We start from the raw sequence: 15,331 nt of genomic DNA on the forward strand, positions 1-15,331 counted from the left end.
GTCTAATGAGCATATTACCCTTTTATTAGTATAGATGACATTTTCCATCTTCAAAACGTTTGTTTTAGTTTTATGTAGTCCTCATAAGTCAAAGATGTCTTAGAAACAACTGTAGTGAACGTTGATTACAAGATTGAAGAGTGTTCTTTTCTCCCGCTTCCCTGGCTGTGGGTCAGAGCTTGTCTCCTGATTCTCCTAGAGTAGAAATGGTGGTCGGCTGGAACATCCTTCAGGCTTGAAGTGTTGAGTGTTTTGGCTCTGTGATGTGCGTGGGCCTTGAATGTTTAGAATGTATCAGGCCTTGGGTACAGGTTCATACAGAGGCCTGGGATGTTTTGTTTTACTCCGGAAATGTGTTGGTTTAAAGCATCCCTTTAAAGCATTTGAAAAATTTTCACAAGTGAGCTTCACTTACCTCAGGGCATTTTGATAACTCTGGGCTCTGCTTATTTCTCTGTATGGTGTCTTGGCGCAGAGTGTTCTGGTGACATTTTGTTTGCACTTCAAAGGTTGTTGATATGAAAACATGAAAAGACACAGATTGTCAAATTCAGTGTTCCATTGTAATGGAGGAGGCGATGGAACTGTTTAATTTGGGACCAAAGCTTGGATCATCTGACCCTTAGCCCAGTAGTACATCATAATTCTTGATTTTAAATAACAAAATGAAGATATTGGCATTTTTTCTTCTTACATTGATAAAATTATAGTTTTAAAGATGACACAATTGCTTTTTAAAAAACCATTAAATTTCAGAGGAAAAAAAATTTTTTAATAGATTATATTTTAGAGCAGTTTTAGGTTCACAGCAAGATTGAGCAGAAAGTAGAGTTCCATGTACTCCCCGTGCCAACATGTACACAGCCTCCCCCATTATCACATCCTGCTCCAGGTACATTTGTTACAGTGGGAGAACTGACATTGACACACCATTTTTACCCAAAGTCCATAGCTACATTAGGGTTCACTTGGATATTGAGCATTCTTTTTTTAAAATATATTTTATTAATTTTTTACAGAGAGGAAGGGAGAGGGATAGAGAGCTAGAAACATCGATCAAGCTGCCTCCTGCACACCTCCTACTGGTGATGTGCCCGCAACCAAGGTACATGCCCTTGACCAGAATTGAACCTGGGACCCTTCAGTCTGAAGGCTGACACTCTATCCACTGAGCCAAACCACTCAGGGCGATATTGAGCATTCTTGAACAGAGTGTGTGTGTGTTTTAATTGAACATTTTAATTCTCCAGATTTATAAAGGGCCCTTAAATCATGATGGTCAGTCACTCTTTGTACCCATTGTTTTCCAGAAGTTTCCTTCATGGGGTTTTTTTCTGTTACTTTGTACTCTCTAAGTAGATGTCTTCTCTAGATAAAAATAGGTAACTAAAGTAACAAATGAAGTTCTGCACATTTTGTCCTTAGTTTTACTGTATGCTCTTTCCAACCTGCCCACTTAAATTCCTGTGAGCCCAGTTTGCCATCCTGAGTTTCAAAAACAGATTGTTTTCTTTTACCCAAACTCATGCAGCAGTTTGGAGCCACAGACAATCTATAATAATAAAAGTGTAATATGCTAATTAGACCGGACAGCCGAATGACCTTCCGGATGAAGCCACAGGGCTGATGAAGCCACAGGGCTGCGAGGGCAGAGCCCCTTGCATGAATTTTGTGCAGTGGGCCTCTAGTTCTTACATATTAATACAAGTATTTAAAGCGATTGAGTGATAGTGAGATATTTCAAGAAATCACACAATTTCTTTATTTTAACAAATGCCTAACCAACCACCCCCTTAATGTTAGTATTCTTTTCCACACTGAAGCGTAACAAGTAAAAAAAGCTTTACCTTTGTAAAACAGTTACTTTTTTTTTTGTTTTAAAAGTTTTTCTCGTGCATAGTAAAAGTATTGTTGCTCAACGATTATGAGCACAAACTGAGAAAGACAAATATCACATGATCTCACTTATTTGTAGAATCTAATGAACAAATGAATTGACCAACAAAATAAGACCTGAAGCATGGAGGCATGGCACAGACTGACACACCTTGATGTGGAGCTGGAGGAACAGGAAGAGATAAACCAAAGAACTTATATACTAACAAATACCATTTGCTTTGTACCATTAATCCTTGCCTTAAACAAGAAACAGAATACTAGCTCTGCTGGTGTGGCTCGGTTGGTTGAGTGTCATACACTGAAAGGTTGCTTGATGGATTCCCCATCAAGGCACATTCCTGAGTTGCAGGCTCAATTCCCAGTAGGAGGCAGCCAATTGGTGTTTCTCTCTCACGTAGTTGTTCCTCTCTCTCTCCCTCTCCCTCACTCTCTAAAATCAATAAAAACATTTTTTTAAATTGCTTAATAAGTGAGCTTTTGTATTTTTAATGGTCATTTTAATGAAGTAAATTTTTGTTCTTTCCTCAAGGCCTATATGAACCCAATAGCAATGGCCAGATCAAGGGGTCCAGTCCAGTCTTCAGGGCCTACAATCCAAGATTATCTGAATCGACCAAGGCCTACCTGGTATTTGTGAAATAATTTACCTATTTGTGAAATATTCATACGTTTAAACAGTTACTGTTATAACTTTTATTGATTGCCAAGCAACTGCCAGATACGTAATTTTGAAGTAATATTTGATATGTGTTTTTTTAAATGTATGAAACTCATGCATGAATGTAAAGAAACCCACCACCCAGAATAGTTAACACACTACCAGATAATCTTTTCACACCAATCTCTTCTCTATTCCCGAAAAATGAGCTTAACCTTGCATTGTTCTTTTTAAAATGGTAAATTTGAGTAATCTCATCCTTCATTGATGTGTAAGTAGGTGTTAGGAAGGATAATGTTAGGCCTTGTTTCTAGTTTTATCTGCTGGCTTTTCCCGTTGTAAGATTTTTGCTTTAAATTGATGTTTTTTGCCCTGGTTGAGTGGCACTTATCTTTTGTAAATAACGTTCATAGCACTGGCCTTACTATTTTTAGTGTCTTCCTTATTATTAAATATCATACTCTTGAGGTGACACATGACAAGCTTGAGAGTTGTGAGTTTAGACTCCTAAGTGCCTCTGGAAGCTGGGCAACTGTAGTTGAAAGTTGTGCTTACATATAAGGGAATCCTTTCTTTGACTTAAACAGGAAGTAAGCATGTCCATCTCTCACAGAATTCATGAGTGCTATTGTTGACTGTTGCAGGATGCCAGAAAATAAATTATCCTAAAACCAAGTATATTTTGTTTTTAAAATTGGGGAGAAGGAATGAATTTTAAAGAGGATGTGCTCAATGCAGTGTAACATGTGTGTCAGAGGTCCCCAAGAAAACTCCAAGGTTGAGTAATTCGCTAGGACTCACAGATAGTTGTACTTGTGGGTAAGATTTGTTACAGTGAAAGGATACCAGTCACAGTCAGCAAAGGGAAAAGGCACATGGGTGAAGTCAGGAAGACTGGGTGCAGGCTTCCAAAGCTTCCTCTCTCGTGCAGTTGCACAGGATGTGTTTTAATTCCCGTGGCAAGAGTTGTGATAACACATGTGAGATGTTGCCAACCAAGGGAGTTCATGGGGAGTCTGTGTGCCCAGGGTTTTAATTGAGAACTGGCCAGCCTCTACCTACCTGGGGCCAAAACTCCAGACTCCCAGAAGGAATGCAGGTGTTCAGCCTAAACTATAAAGTTTGTACAAACAGGCATAGTAAACCGCTCTTATCAGGGAATGGTAAGGACCCACCTAATATCCAAGATCCTAGACACCAGCCAGAGCCAGCTGTGTAAGCAGGCCTTTCTACAAATAAGCAGTCGGTGTGCTGTGCTCTCTTTTCTGCACATGTGTGAGGTACATTATAAGATGGGCGATTTACTAATAGAAAGGAGTGTTTCAGTAAATAGACCTTAGCTCACTCTAATGCTGAAACTACTAAAGCTTTGTGACATTAGGCAGATTTCTAAACTGCCCCAGACTGCAGCTACAGTAATTAATTCATCTTGGAGTAAAAGAATACTTTTTCTCACAGGATTGTTGTGAGGATTGAAGGAAAATGTATTTAAAACAGTGCCTGTAACATGTAGTACTCAAATGTCTCCTGTATTAAACTTTTATAATCCATGTTTAGAAAAGAGGAGTGATTAGTGTTTTCTGTTAGGCTTTATTATGATAATTGATTCACAAGGATGTGAACACAAATTCAAAATTCATCAACACTGGAATGGAGATTTATAAGTTAGGATACTAAGAAAAATTTGTTTATGAAGTTTTGTTTTATTTATAAGCATCCATCTCTAATTTGAATTCTTAAAAACAAATTTTTACATTCTATTTTTTAAGGGAAGAAGTGAAAGAACAGCTAGAAAAGAAAAAGAAAGGCTCCAAGGCATTGGCTGAATTTGAAGAAAAAATGAATGAGGTTTGTACCTTTTTTAAAAAATAGGCTAATGTTTGTTGTAAGAAGAATGAAATAATTTTTTAATAAATGAAGGGTTTTGGCCTACCTCTTTAGGGTAAGGGGGCTTTGTATTTCATAGGTGTTTTTGTTTTATTGAGTACAGGTTTGTATGTACGTAAATGTATGACTGTTTTAAGAAAGAGAGGAAAATCATCTTACAGTAATTTAAATCATCTTGAAGTTTTCTAAATGTTAAGTTCTGCCCCTTCTCTCCCCTATCCGCATCTTATCCTGAGATTTCCATGGTGATGTTTGCTTGCTTTGATTACAAACACTTGTCAGCATTTCAGCCACAGTATAGATTAATTTAATTTTCACTGTTTGGAAAAGGAATCTCACCATCTTTGTTAGAAAAAAAAATTCCTAGCCTCAGTAATACCTAGTCTCAATATACAGTGGAGAATTCCTATCTCTTAATGTCCTCTTTGAAAACAACTGGCAGAGCCTTGTTTGGTGATAGAGTAGAGGATTCTGGCACCTGGAGTATCTTTTGTAATTAGAGGCTGGATGGGTGAGAGGATTGAGAAAGTTAACAGTGGCTGTCTTACATATTACAAGTATTGGAAGGGGATAGAGCCCTCTGATGGTGTTTATAACCTTTTTGCAGAACTGGAAGAAAGAACTAGAAAAACACAGGGAGAAATTATTAAGTGGAAGTGAGAGCTCATCCAAAAAAAGACAGGTAAGACCATTTTTACTTTACTGCTATCCTTAATTTCACAGTTGGGTTTCCATGATATTGCTGTGTACTGTTATTAATAGACTAGAGGCCCAAATGCACAAATTTGCGCACATTGAAAGGAAATTAATTAGAAGAAATATTTGAGAGACCAGGGAGGACCTGCGGGAGGTCTCCAGGGCATGTCAGGCCCTTCGCAATCAGCCAGACCCCAACAGCAAGCTAACCTACCAGTTGGAGCATCTGCCCCCTGGTGGTCAGTGCATGTCATAGCAAGTGGTCGACCAAATGGTTGGCCCATCAGCCGGACACTTAGCATGTTAGGCTTTTATATATATAGATACATTTGAAAATTCACATTAGCTTATTTAGGTTTGTACTTTTGTTTGCTTATAGAGAAAGAAAAAAGAAAAGAAGAAATCTGGTAGGGTGAGCAAAACTTTTCCATTTTTCTGAATATTATAATTAAAAGCCTACGAAAACAGTAAGAATAATTTATATAGTCTGTATGCTAATAACTCTTTGCTAACTCTAGATGAATCAAAGAGCTTGGAGGTCCTTTGATTGTTATGGGTGGTTTTGTTCTATTTCTGATATAAAAGCAGGTGCCAACCTCCTTATAACCTAGTAACTCTTGTATTGCTATTAAAGAGGGGAAATTGACCACCATTGCTATATCTGTTACTTTGTTGAGCCTTTTCTGTGAGAAAATGTGACATTTGACATTTTAATACTTAAGTGTTATGAAGATGGCATCTGTTTATCAGACACTAGGTTGATTTTGTTAAGTATTTGAGAGACTTAGTAAAAGAAAAAATTCCTGCATCTCACAAGCTTTAATTGTTTTGTGCTTGGTCAAGTATTCATCTTCTTCTTCATCAAGCTCTGATTCTTCCAGCAGTTCTTCAGATTCTGAAGATGAGGTAAGGTTTGTCTATGATGACCCATGAAATATCTGTAATTTCTTTCATGACAAAGAAAACACATTATGAAATATTAGTTAAAAATGTTTATTTACAGGTTGGTTTTTAAAAATATATATTTTATTGATTTTTTACAGAGAGAAAGGGAGAGGGATAGAAAGTTAGAAACGTCGATGGGAGAGAAACATCAATCAGCTGCCTCCTGCACACCCCCTAGTGGGAATGTGCTGGTAAACATGCCCTTGACCGGAATCGAACCTGGGACCCTTGAGTCTGCAGGCCGACGCGCTATCCACTGAGCCAGACTGGTTAGGGCAAGGTTTTTATTACCTCTGAGAGCACTGATGTAAATAGATATTTAGATATTTAAATATTGATGTATATGTTTTTTAGATGTCTTGTTCATTTAAAAATATGAGTAGAAGAAATGCATTTGAAAAATATAAAAATGCTATTTGACAAGATGCTAGGAATTATGTGTGACTCAAATCACTTGACTTTATTTATTTATTTATATTTATTTTTTTTAATTGATTTTTTATGGAGAAGAAGGGAGAGGGATAGAGAGCTAGAAACATCGATGAGAGAGGAACATCAATCAGCTGCCTCCTGCACACCCCCCACTGGGGATGTGCCTGCAACCAAGGTACATGCCCTTGACTGGAATTGAACCTGGGACCCTTGAGTCCGCAGGCCGACGCTCTATCCACTGAGCCAAACCGGCCAGGGCTCACTTGACTTTTTATAAAACAGGGAAATGGTATGTTACATTTTAAATATTAAGTAAAGCATATGTTTAAAGCTGATCCTTTTATTAACTTTTGTATATTGATAAAGATTTGATAATACTAAAATGCATCTATTATATTTTTGAAACAGAAAGCAAATATTTCTAAAAATATTTTATATAGGATAAGAAACAAGGAAAAAGGAAAAAGAAAAAGAAGAACCGTTCACATAAATCTTCTGAAAGCTCCATGTCAGAGACTGAATCAGACAGTAAGGTAAAATTTCTAAAATTAATACCATGTTGGATAGTGAAGACATGTAATTAGGTTTCTCTTTTAGTTCTTCCTATCTTAAATTGCTCTCAGTTTCAAATTGAGATGTTCTGTGCCACTTAATACCTTACATATGGCATTTAATTGTTCTCTAAATATTTTCACACACATGTTTCTCTCTCAAGACATCCATGATAGTCTTATGATAAGCCTGGCTGGCATTATTTTTCCCATCTATAATAATAAAAGGGTAATATGCTAATTAGACCAGATGAAGCTGGGGCTGCAAGGGCAGCTGGGGTCCAGGGTGCCAGAGGGAAGCTGGTGCCGGCAGCCGGGGGAAGGAAGGCCTACTCTTGCATGAATTTCGTGTATCGGGCCTCTAGTTTTCATGAAACATCAAAGTTGAGCCCAGCTGGTGTGGCTCAATTGGTTGAGCATCGTCCCATGCACCAAGAGGTTGCTGGGTTGATTCCTGATCAGGGCACATGCCTGGGTTTCGGGCTTGATCCCCAGTCAGGGGGCATGTCGGAAGCAGCTGGTCTGTCATTGATGTTTTATCTCTTCCTCTCCCTTGCTCAAAAAAAAAAATCAATGAAAAAAGCTTTAAAGAAAAAGGCATTGTTCACAGAAAAAAATGTCTTGCTTAAATTTATACAGCTAGTATTAGAATTAGAACTTGAATATGTGTTCTACTATTTGGTCTAGTATCTTTTCTACTGTACCTAAGTCTGTTCTCTACTAACCAGAATTGTCTACAAATATGCTCTCAAACTAGTGGTCATAAGAAAAACGTGCACGTTGCAATAAAAATGTAGTTTCCTGGGCCTCATTTTCAGAGTCTGATAAGTCTCAAAAGTCTACATTTTTAACAGATGTCCTCTGTGATTCTGATACAGAGGTGTCCATGGACCACAGTGGACAAACTGTCCTAGGCTCCCAGGAGAACAAAGCAACTGTTTTGTTTTGTGGCAGATAGCTACTTCTCTAGTGAGATTTCTTCTGACAAAATGCCTGGAGTCTAAGGAGTATTCAGCAAAATGGTTTTTTTTCTTTCTCTTTTAAAGCAAAAGAGCCAGTCTAATGATATTGATAGCTAACATATTGAATGCCTACTACATGTTATTCACAGTTCTAAGCACTTGACATGTTAACTCAATTCCCTCAAAAACTCTATGAAGTAGGTATTTGTTATCCCACTTTATGGGTAAGAAAAGCTCAGGGAGGTTATTAATAATTGGAACTGAGGGATTCAAAAGCAAAAATTCTTACCTTCCCTTCTTATAAGGAGAGTAGGGAAATCAGATTGGTAGATGTCTGAGCATACAGTGAATTAGAACTCCCGTGCATAAGACCACCAGAGACAAAATTAGGCAATGACATAAAGTCTTATAGTAAAATACACCATGTGGTTTTCATAGACAGTATGTCATTTTTGGTGTACATATATTTGATACATGGACAAATACATGAAGAAGCCTGTTTCTTTACAATCACATGTATACACAACACGTTTCTTCTATATATATTTTTTAAATATATTGATTTTTACGAAGAGAAGGGAGAGGGATAGAGAGTTAGAAACATCAATGAAAGAGAAACATCTATCAGCTGTCTCCTGCACACCCCCTACTGGCGATGTGCCCGCAACCAAGGTACATGCCTCTGACCGGAGTGGAACCTGGGACCCTTCAGTCCACAGGCCGACGCTCTATCCACTGAGCCAAACCAGTTAGGGCTCTTCTATATTTTTAAAATAAAATTCTGGTATTGAAGTAAACTTTTTTCAGTTGTAGAACCAATCACCTTTTTGGTATTTTTATCTTTATGCTATTATGCTGTATCTTTTACATTTAAAATTGATAAAATATTTGTTTGTTTAGGATAGTTTAAAAAAGAAAAAGAAGTCAAAGGATGCAAGTGAGAAAGAAAAGGTAATTATAATTTTACATTGCCTTAAGCAATCTGTCATACAATACTTCATTTAAAGGAATGAACAATAATGTGTTCCCCTTTTTAACTTGAGATTTTTGGGGGGTTTTTGGCTTTTATGGTATTTCATATTGATTTAAGGAAATTATTTGTTGGTTTCATTATTGATTAGAAGATAGAAGAGTATTCCTGCAGAAAGTTTGAATTTATGTAACTTAATGGATTATCTCAGATTACAAATTTTAAGTAATGGAGATTAAACATTTCCTTTGTTTCTTCAAGTCGTTTTATGATTATTAAAAACTAGAGGCCTGGTGCACGAAATACGTGCACTGGGGGGGGGGGCCGTCCACTCAGCCCGGCCTGTGCCCTCTCGCAGTCTGGGAGTCTTTGAGGGATATCCGACTGACAGCTTAGGCCCACTCTCCCTTGGACATCCTTAGCGCTGCTGTGGAGGCGGAAGAGGCTCCTGCCACCACTGCTGCGCTCACCAGCTGTGAGCCCAGCCTCTGGCTCAGCGGTGCTCCCCCTGTGAGATCAGGCTGAAACTGGCTCTCCAACATCCTCCAAGGAGCCCCGGATTGCGAGAGGGCTCAGGCCAGGCTGAGGGACCCCACCAGTACATGATCGGGGATGGGGAGAGACGCAGGATGTTGGCCAGCTGGGGAGGGACCACGGAAAGGCTCCAGGGCATGTCCGGCCCATCTTGCTCAGTCCTGATTGGCTGGACCCCAGCAGCAAGCTAACCTACTGGTCAGAGCACCTGCCCCATGGTGGTCAGTGCACATCATAGCTACTGGTCGACTGTCTGCCCCAGTCAGTGCATGTCATAGTGAGTGGTTGAGCTGCCTTAGCATATCATTAGTATATTACACTTTGATTGGTTGAATGGCCGACTGGTCGACCAGACACTTAGCATATTAGGCTTTTATTATATAGGATAAAGCCTAAGGAAAGCAATTACTAAATGAAAGAAAACTGAACGATTGTCACTGTATTTTACTGTCTTTTTATATAATTTTTAAGAATTGAGTGAAATTCACATAATATTCTATTACTCATCTTAAAATTACAATTTGATGGTGTTTAGTGTATGTACAATGCTGTGCAACAACCACCTCGCTCTAGTTTTAAAACTTTTTCATCACCCCTTTGCAAACAACCTATAAAGTAGAATATTATAAGCAAAAGCAACATAACCACATAACCTCTAATCTGCTTTCTATGTCTATGGATTTGCATATTCTGGGTATATCATAAAAGCAGTCATACAATATGTAACCTTTCCTGTCTGACTTCTTTCCTTAGTGTAATGTTTTTGAGGTTCATCCAAGTGATTATATCAGTACTTTGTTCCTTTTTATGAATGAATAACATTCCATTGTATGTATATACCACAATATATTTATCCATTCATCTATTAGTAGATATTTGAATTGTTTCTGCCTTTTGGCTAAGATGAATAATGCTGCTGTGAGCATAAGTATGCAAGTTTCTGTGTGGACATAATGTTTTCATTGATCTTGGGTATATACCTAGGAGTGCTTTTCATATCAATTTGCAGATAAAAATTCACTAAGATACTAAAAAAAGAAACTTGTGGCCAAGTTGGGTTAATTATATGAGTTCAAAGATAAGTGTGTTAATATAATTTGTGATGTAAACTGGCCAAAAGAAACCATATGGTTATTTTAATAGTAATTCAACATTAATTTCTCATTTTAAAAACCATTATAGAATAAGTGATTACTTACATGTTTTAAAAAATGTATATGTCATATGTGGGGTATAAAACAAAAAGCAGCAAACAAACAAACCAAACAAACTCATAGATACAGACAACAGAATGATAGTTACCAGAGCGGGGAAAAATACTAGACACTTTCTCCTTCTTTAGAGGCAGCTATTTCTGAATTAGTGTGCATCCTTCCTTCCACATTTATACACTTTGGTTACATATATTCATAAATAGTGTAGAGTATTTTTTATCTTCAAAATTTTTTATCTTTTTTATCGTGTTTCCTTCTGAAACTTGCTTTTTTCAGTCAACATTGATGTTGACAGTTATCCTTGTTGATGCTCTCAAATTGGTTGCTTTTGCTTTTAGTATTCCATTATATTAATTTTCCACAGTTATTGCTCCATTCTGATTGTGGACATCTAGATTGTTTTCATTTTTCAGTAATGCAAACAGTGCTTCAGTGGCTGTTTTTGTATCCATTTTTATTTTCCACAAGTTATTATTAATATTCTGATATATACTTGGGACTAGGATTCCTCGGTGCTAGGATGTACACACATTTAACTTGTCTACCTTTTGCTCACCAAAGTGGTTATTATTAATTTGCATTCCTGCTAGTAGCATATGATAGTATTTTTGTTACGTACATACTTGTCAACACTGGGAGGCTTCAGCACTTTAAACCAGTGTGCTGCAGGAATGTTTACAACATGCAATACCTGACTATTTAGTCAGGAGCACTGACCTCTTTTTCCTCAGATTGTCAAATGAAAAAATGAGTCAACACAGCAATAGCTGTCCGTGAATGAATAAAAATTATACCTATCTTTTTGTCAGATTGGCAAAAAATATATTTTTTGGTGTGCCACAGAATTTTATTAATTAGTTTGTGTGTACCATGAGATGAAAAAGGTTGAACATCACTGGTATGGATGGTTGAGCCTTTCCATTTGCTTATTAGCCATTCAGATTTCATTTTCTGTGAGTTGTGAATTGCCTGTTTTGTCTTTGCCCATTTTTTTGTTTGATTGTTTTTGATCTTTCTGATTGATGAGTTAAATATTTTTGGATACTATTACTCTTTTATACACATGACTATCATCTTTTATGTCTCTTAATCTTGTTTAGGTTTTCTATTGTAAGGGATAGGTTGTAATTTTAAGTCATATATATCAATCATTGTTTTTAGCCCCGTTTTTAGTTTACATTGTTGTGAAAGTACAATGTGATGTCCAGTTAGAAAACATAATGGAAGAATTGAACAGGACTTATTTGAAGAAAACTATAAATCTATTCAGAGATGCATATGAAGATTTAATAAATGTTCCTGGATATGACATTCCCTACTAGATGTTAAAACATTTTAAATGCTTTGATTAAAACAATGTAGTATGGTATGAAATGAAAAACAAAACAATGGAACAATATAGTGTTCAGATTAAAATTTTTAAGTGTTTGTGGAATTTAATATATGATAAAGATGGCTTTTCTTGGGACAAAATTACTAACCATTTGTGAAATATAAAGCTAGACGCTCATTAAGGCCAAGTAAATTCTAGATAAGTCAGTTTTAAATTATGAAAATATAACTAGAGAAAGACATGATGAATATAATATTTGGGTAGCGAAAGACTGTGCCTCAAAAAACTTGTGACCATATAATTCTAATTCTGAGTGGCAAAAAAGATCACAAAAAAATAAACCATGAACAAAGTTTAAATATAATGAATAGACTTAAGAAAAAGTAGTAATACATCATTCAGAAATGTAGTGATCTTCAGTATTAAAGAACACTTCACAAACAGAAAAATTGGTAAAATATGTGTTTAGTAATTCTAAAAGTAAATATGAACTGTAATCCAATAATCTGACATTAATCTGATAAAAGAAGCTTTATGGTAAAGTGTGACTCAAAAAATGAAATAAAAAACAATTGTGGGGTTGTGGGAGATTGAGAACATCATTTGGGTGAAGGCTACTTTGGTCTTTGCCTTAGTCGTTATTATTAGATCAAGGTTTTACACTTAAGTACCCTTCACTGTATTTCAACTTTGTTTTTAATAGCAAAGAACACATATGGCTGCCCTCCAGAAGGAGATTGGTTAAGTAAATTGTGGCATATACTTTCAATGAATGTCAAAGGCCACCATAAATGACGATGTAGTTGGCATGGAAAGATACTATTGGGTGAGAAGAGCGGGTTCCAAACAGCAAGTATCGGTGTAAACTTGTAAATATACACATAGGAGGATGTTTACAAAAATCTTAATGGTTTAGGTAGTGGGATTTAGGTGAATTTTCTTACAATGAGCATTTATAATTTCTACCAAAATAATAAACCTGTTAATCACCTGTAATCTAATACATAAGATCATCACTGTTAGTTTATTTTCTACATGAATTTTTTGTTTATATCTTCAAAATTGGGTTCGTGCTTCATAAAGTTTTATGTTATTTTTATATTTTTATATTTTAAGATTAGGGGTGAGCATTTGTCATTGTGTGGTTCTGTTGTTTTTGTTCTTAGAAACTTACTTGAGACAATCAGAAAAAGTATATGGAAAAGTAGTAAAATGATAGCCAGCATGTCCACTTTGAAGCTTTAGTAAATCCTAACACTTTAGTTCTTAAAATATATATTTAAGTCCTAAGTTCTCCTCCAGTATCACTCTGAGACCCACTCCTTCCCCAGGTATGCATTTTTTCATCATTAAAAATACATAGAGACAAAGATTTTTTTAAATGTGAATTTAATACTTAATGCACTAAATAATTACTGTGTACAGTTCCTTTTAGATCATCGCAAATAGTTATCCATTGATTTTCTTTTCTACAGCACTGTCTAGATCAGGCCTGTCTGATCCAACTTTGGGTAGAAACAAAGGAATTGGAATACAAGGGACCCAAATCTTGTATCATCTATATAGTTCCTTATGACTTTATAAAATTCTATCGTGTATAGTTAAAAAAAATATTACATCTAAGTGGATATGTAGTTATTTCTTTTTAGGTTTTTAATGAAAACATTACTTCATTGGAATTAAAGACTGAATCCTGGTAAATGTCACTTTTAGACATCTCTAAAATGAAAATGGATTATCATTTTATGCTAATTGGAAGAAATGTTACTAGAACTTAGAAATAAAATTTGCATGGCATAGTAATATGTCAAGGTACATGTATTTTTTTGTTTGATAGGACATTAAGGGGCTCAGCAAAAAGAGAAAGATGTATCCTGAAGATAAACCTTTATCATCTGAGTCTTTGTCAGAGTCAGATTATATTGAGGAGGTAAGTATATGATCAAGTCTATTTTCTTCACTATAAAATGTCTAGTTATTTGATTTAACAAATATTAATTGAAAAACAAAATACTTCGTAATATTTGATTTACTTTTCTAGTTTGATGTACCAAGAAAAAGAAGTTCCATTTCAGAATAATTTTTGCATTTTTCCATAAGATAATTATATTACTATTATTTTACAATTAACCATATTCTCAGATACCTTTCCAATCTGAGATATGTATGTTATTTTTATTCTTCTAATATTTTATTTTATTATGCTATATTTTTAATTACTATATTTTATTTAACTACTTTACACCATACAACATGAAAGATGCTGTATGGTGTAAAGTAGATTGAAACCCGGCATTCCCTTGTTTTTGTTTGGATCTACTCTTTAGGGAGTAGAAAGGTGATGAAGTGGAACAGAAATGTTTACGTGATCTCAGTTTTGCTATCTGTAAAATAAAGGAATAGGATGAGGTCATCTATACAGTCCTTTTCAGCTCTGATATCCCTGTCTTAAATTTTGTACTCTCTTAGAATTATAGTCCATTTTTAGCTTTAGGTCTGTAAGTTATCATCCTTAAAGTATTTCTTGGAATTGGCTTTCTCGTTTGTAAAATAGGGCCTATTGCTCTCATTTTTTAGCAATATTTTGTAATGCCCCTCTGAAATGAAATTTGTAGCTTTTATATAAATGTATATTTAAATATATAAAACCTACACGTTTTTATATATTACTGTCCCCTAATAGAAATAGAAGAAATACAAGAAAATAATAATCCATAGTTTTTATTAAATTACATTTTCAGTATGTAGATGGTTGAGTATATCTTCAAACCCTGTATAAAGTGCTTTCTGTTCACAGTACAGTAAATTTAACTTCTCTGTTATAAATAGGGTCATTACATGAATGTCTAGCAGGCTATTTGGCAGTCCTGTCAGGGCTGTCCTGGACATTGTGTGACAGTATCATCTGGGTTGGCCTGGTTAAATGTAGATGCAACACAGCTGCCACCATTCCCATCATTGTTATGACAAGATAACAAAAAATAATAATTTCCTAAGTGCTCTCTAGAGCACTTATCTTAATACATAAAATACATTACATTGGACGTAACATTAAATACATGCAAGCTTTAGCAACTTTGAATTTTATCTGTATCCAGTGTACCATACTTTAAAAGATTAAAATAAAATATTAACGGAGTGATCATTCTTACTTAAAAGGATTTTAATTAATTGGTTTATACTGCATACATTATGTGTATAACTATTATTTATTGAACACCATAGAGTTAGAGAAATCCCCACTTTATTA

At 35.6% G+C, this 15,331-nt stretch overlaps 1 protein-coding gene across 3 annotated transcripts in view; it reads left to right on the forward strand.

The window, feature by feature from the left end:
• Nucleotides 1–15,331, forward strand: part of FAM133B (family with sequence similarity 133 member B) — a 40,833-nt gene that overhangs the window by 21,571 nt on the left and 3,931 nt on the right. For all 3 annotated transcript variants that reach the window (XM_054726289.1, XM_054726290.1, XM_008149123.3), the window contains exons 2-9: nt 2,429–2,526; nt 4,327–4,405; nt 5,052–5,126; nt 5,520–5,552; nt 5,984–6,046; nt 6,958–7,050; nt 8,931–8,981; nt 13,919–14,011. In XM_054726289.1, coding sequence (XP_054582264.1) covers nt 2,429–2,526; nt 4,327–4,405; nt 5,052–5,126; nt 5,520–5,552; nt 5,984–6,046; nt 6,958–7,050; nt 8,931–8,981; nt 13,919–14,011 — 585 coding nt within the window. The remainder of the gene's footprint in view (nt 1–2,428; nt 2,527–4,326; nt 4,406–5,051; nt 5,127–5,519; nt 5,553–5,983; nt 6,047–6,957; nt 7,051–8,930; nt 8,982–13,918; nt 14,012–15,331) is intronic.

Source organism: Eptesicus fuscus, chromosome 14 (genome assembly GCF_027574615.1).
Source record: "Eptesicus fuscus isolate TK198812 chromosome 14, DD_ASM_mEF_20220401, whole genome shotgun sequence".
Lineage (NCBI taxonomy): Eukaryota > Metazoa > Chordata > Mammalia > Chiroptera > Vespertilionidae > Eptesicus > Eptesicus fuscus.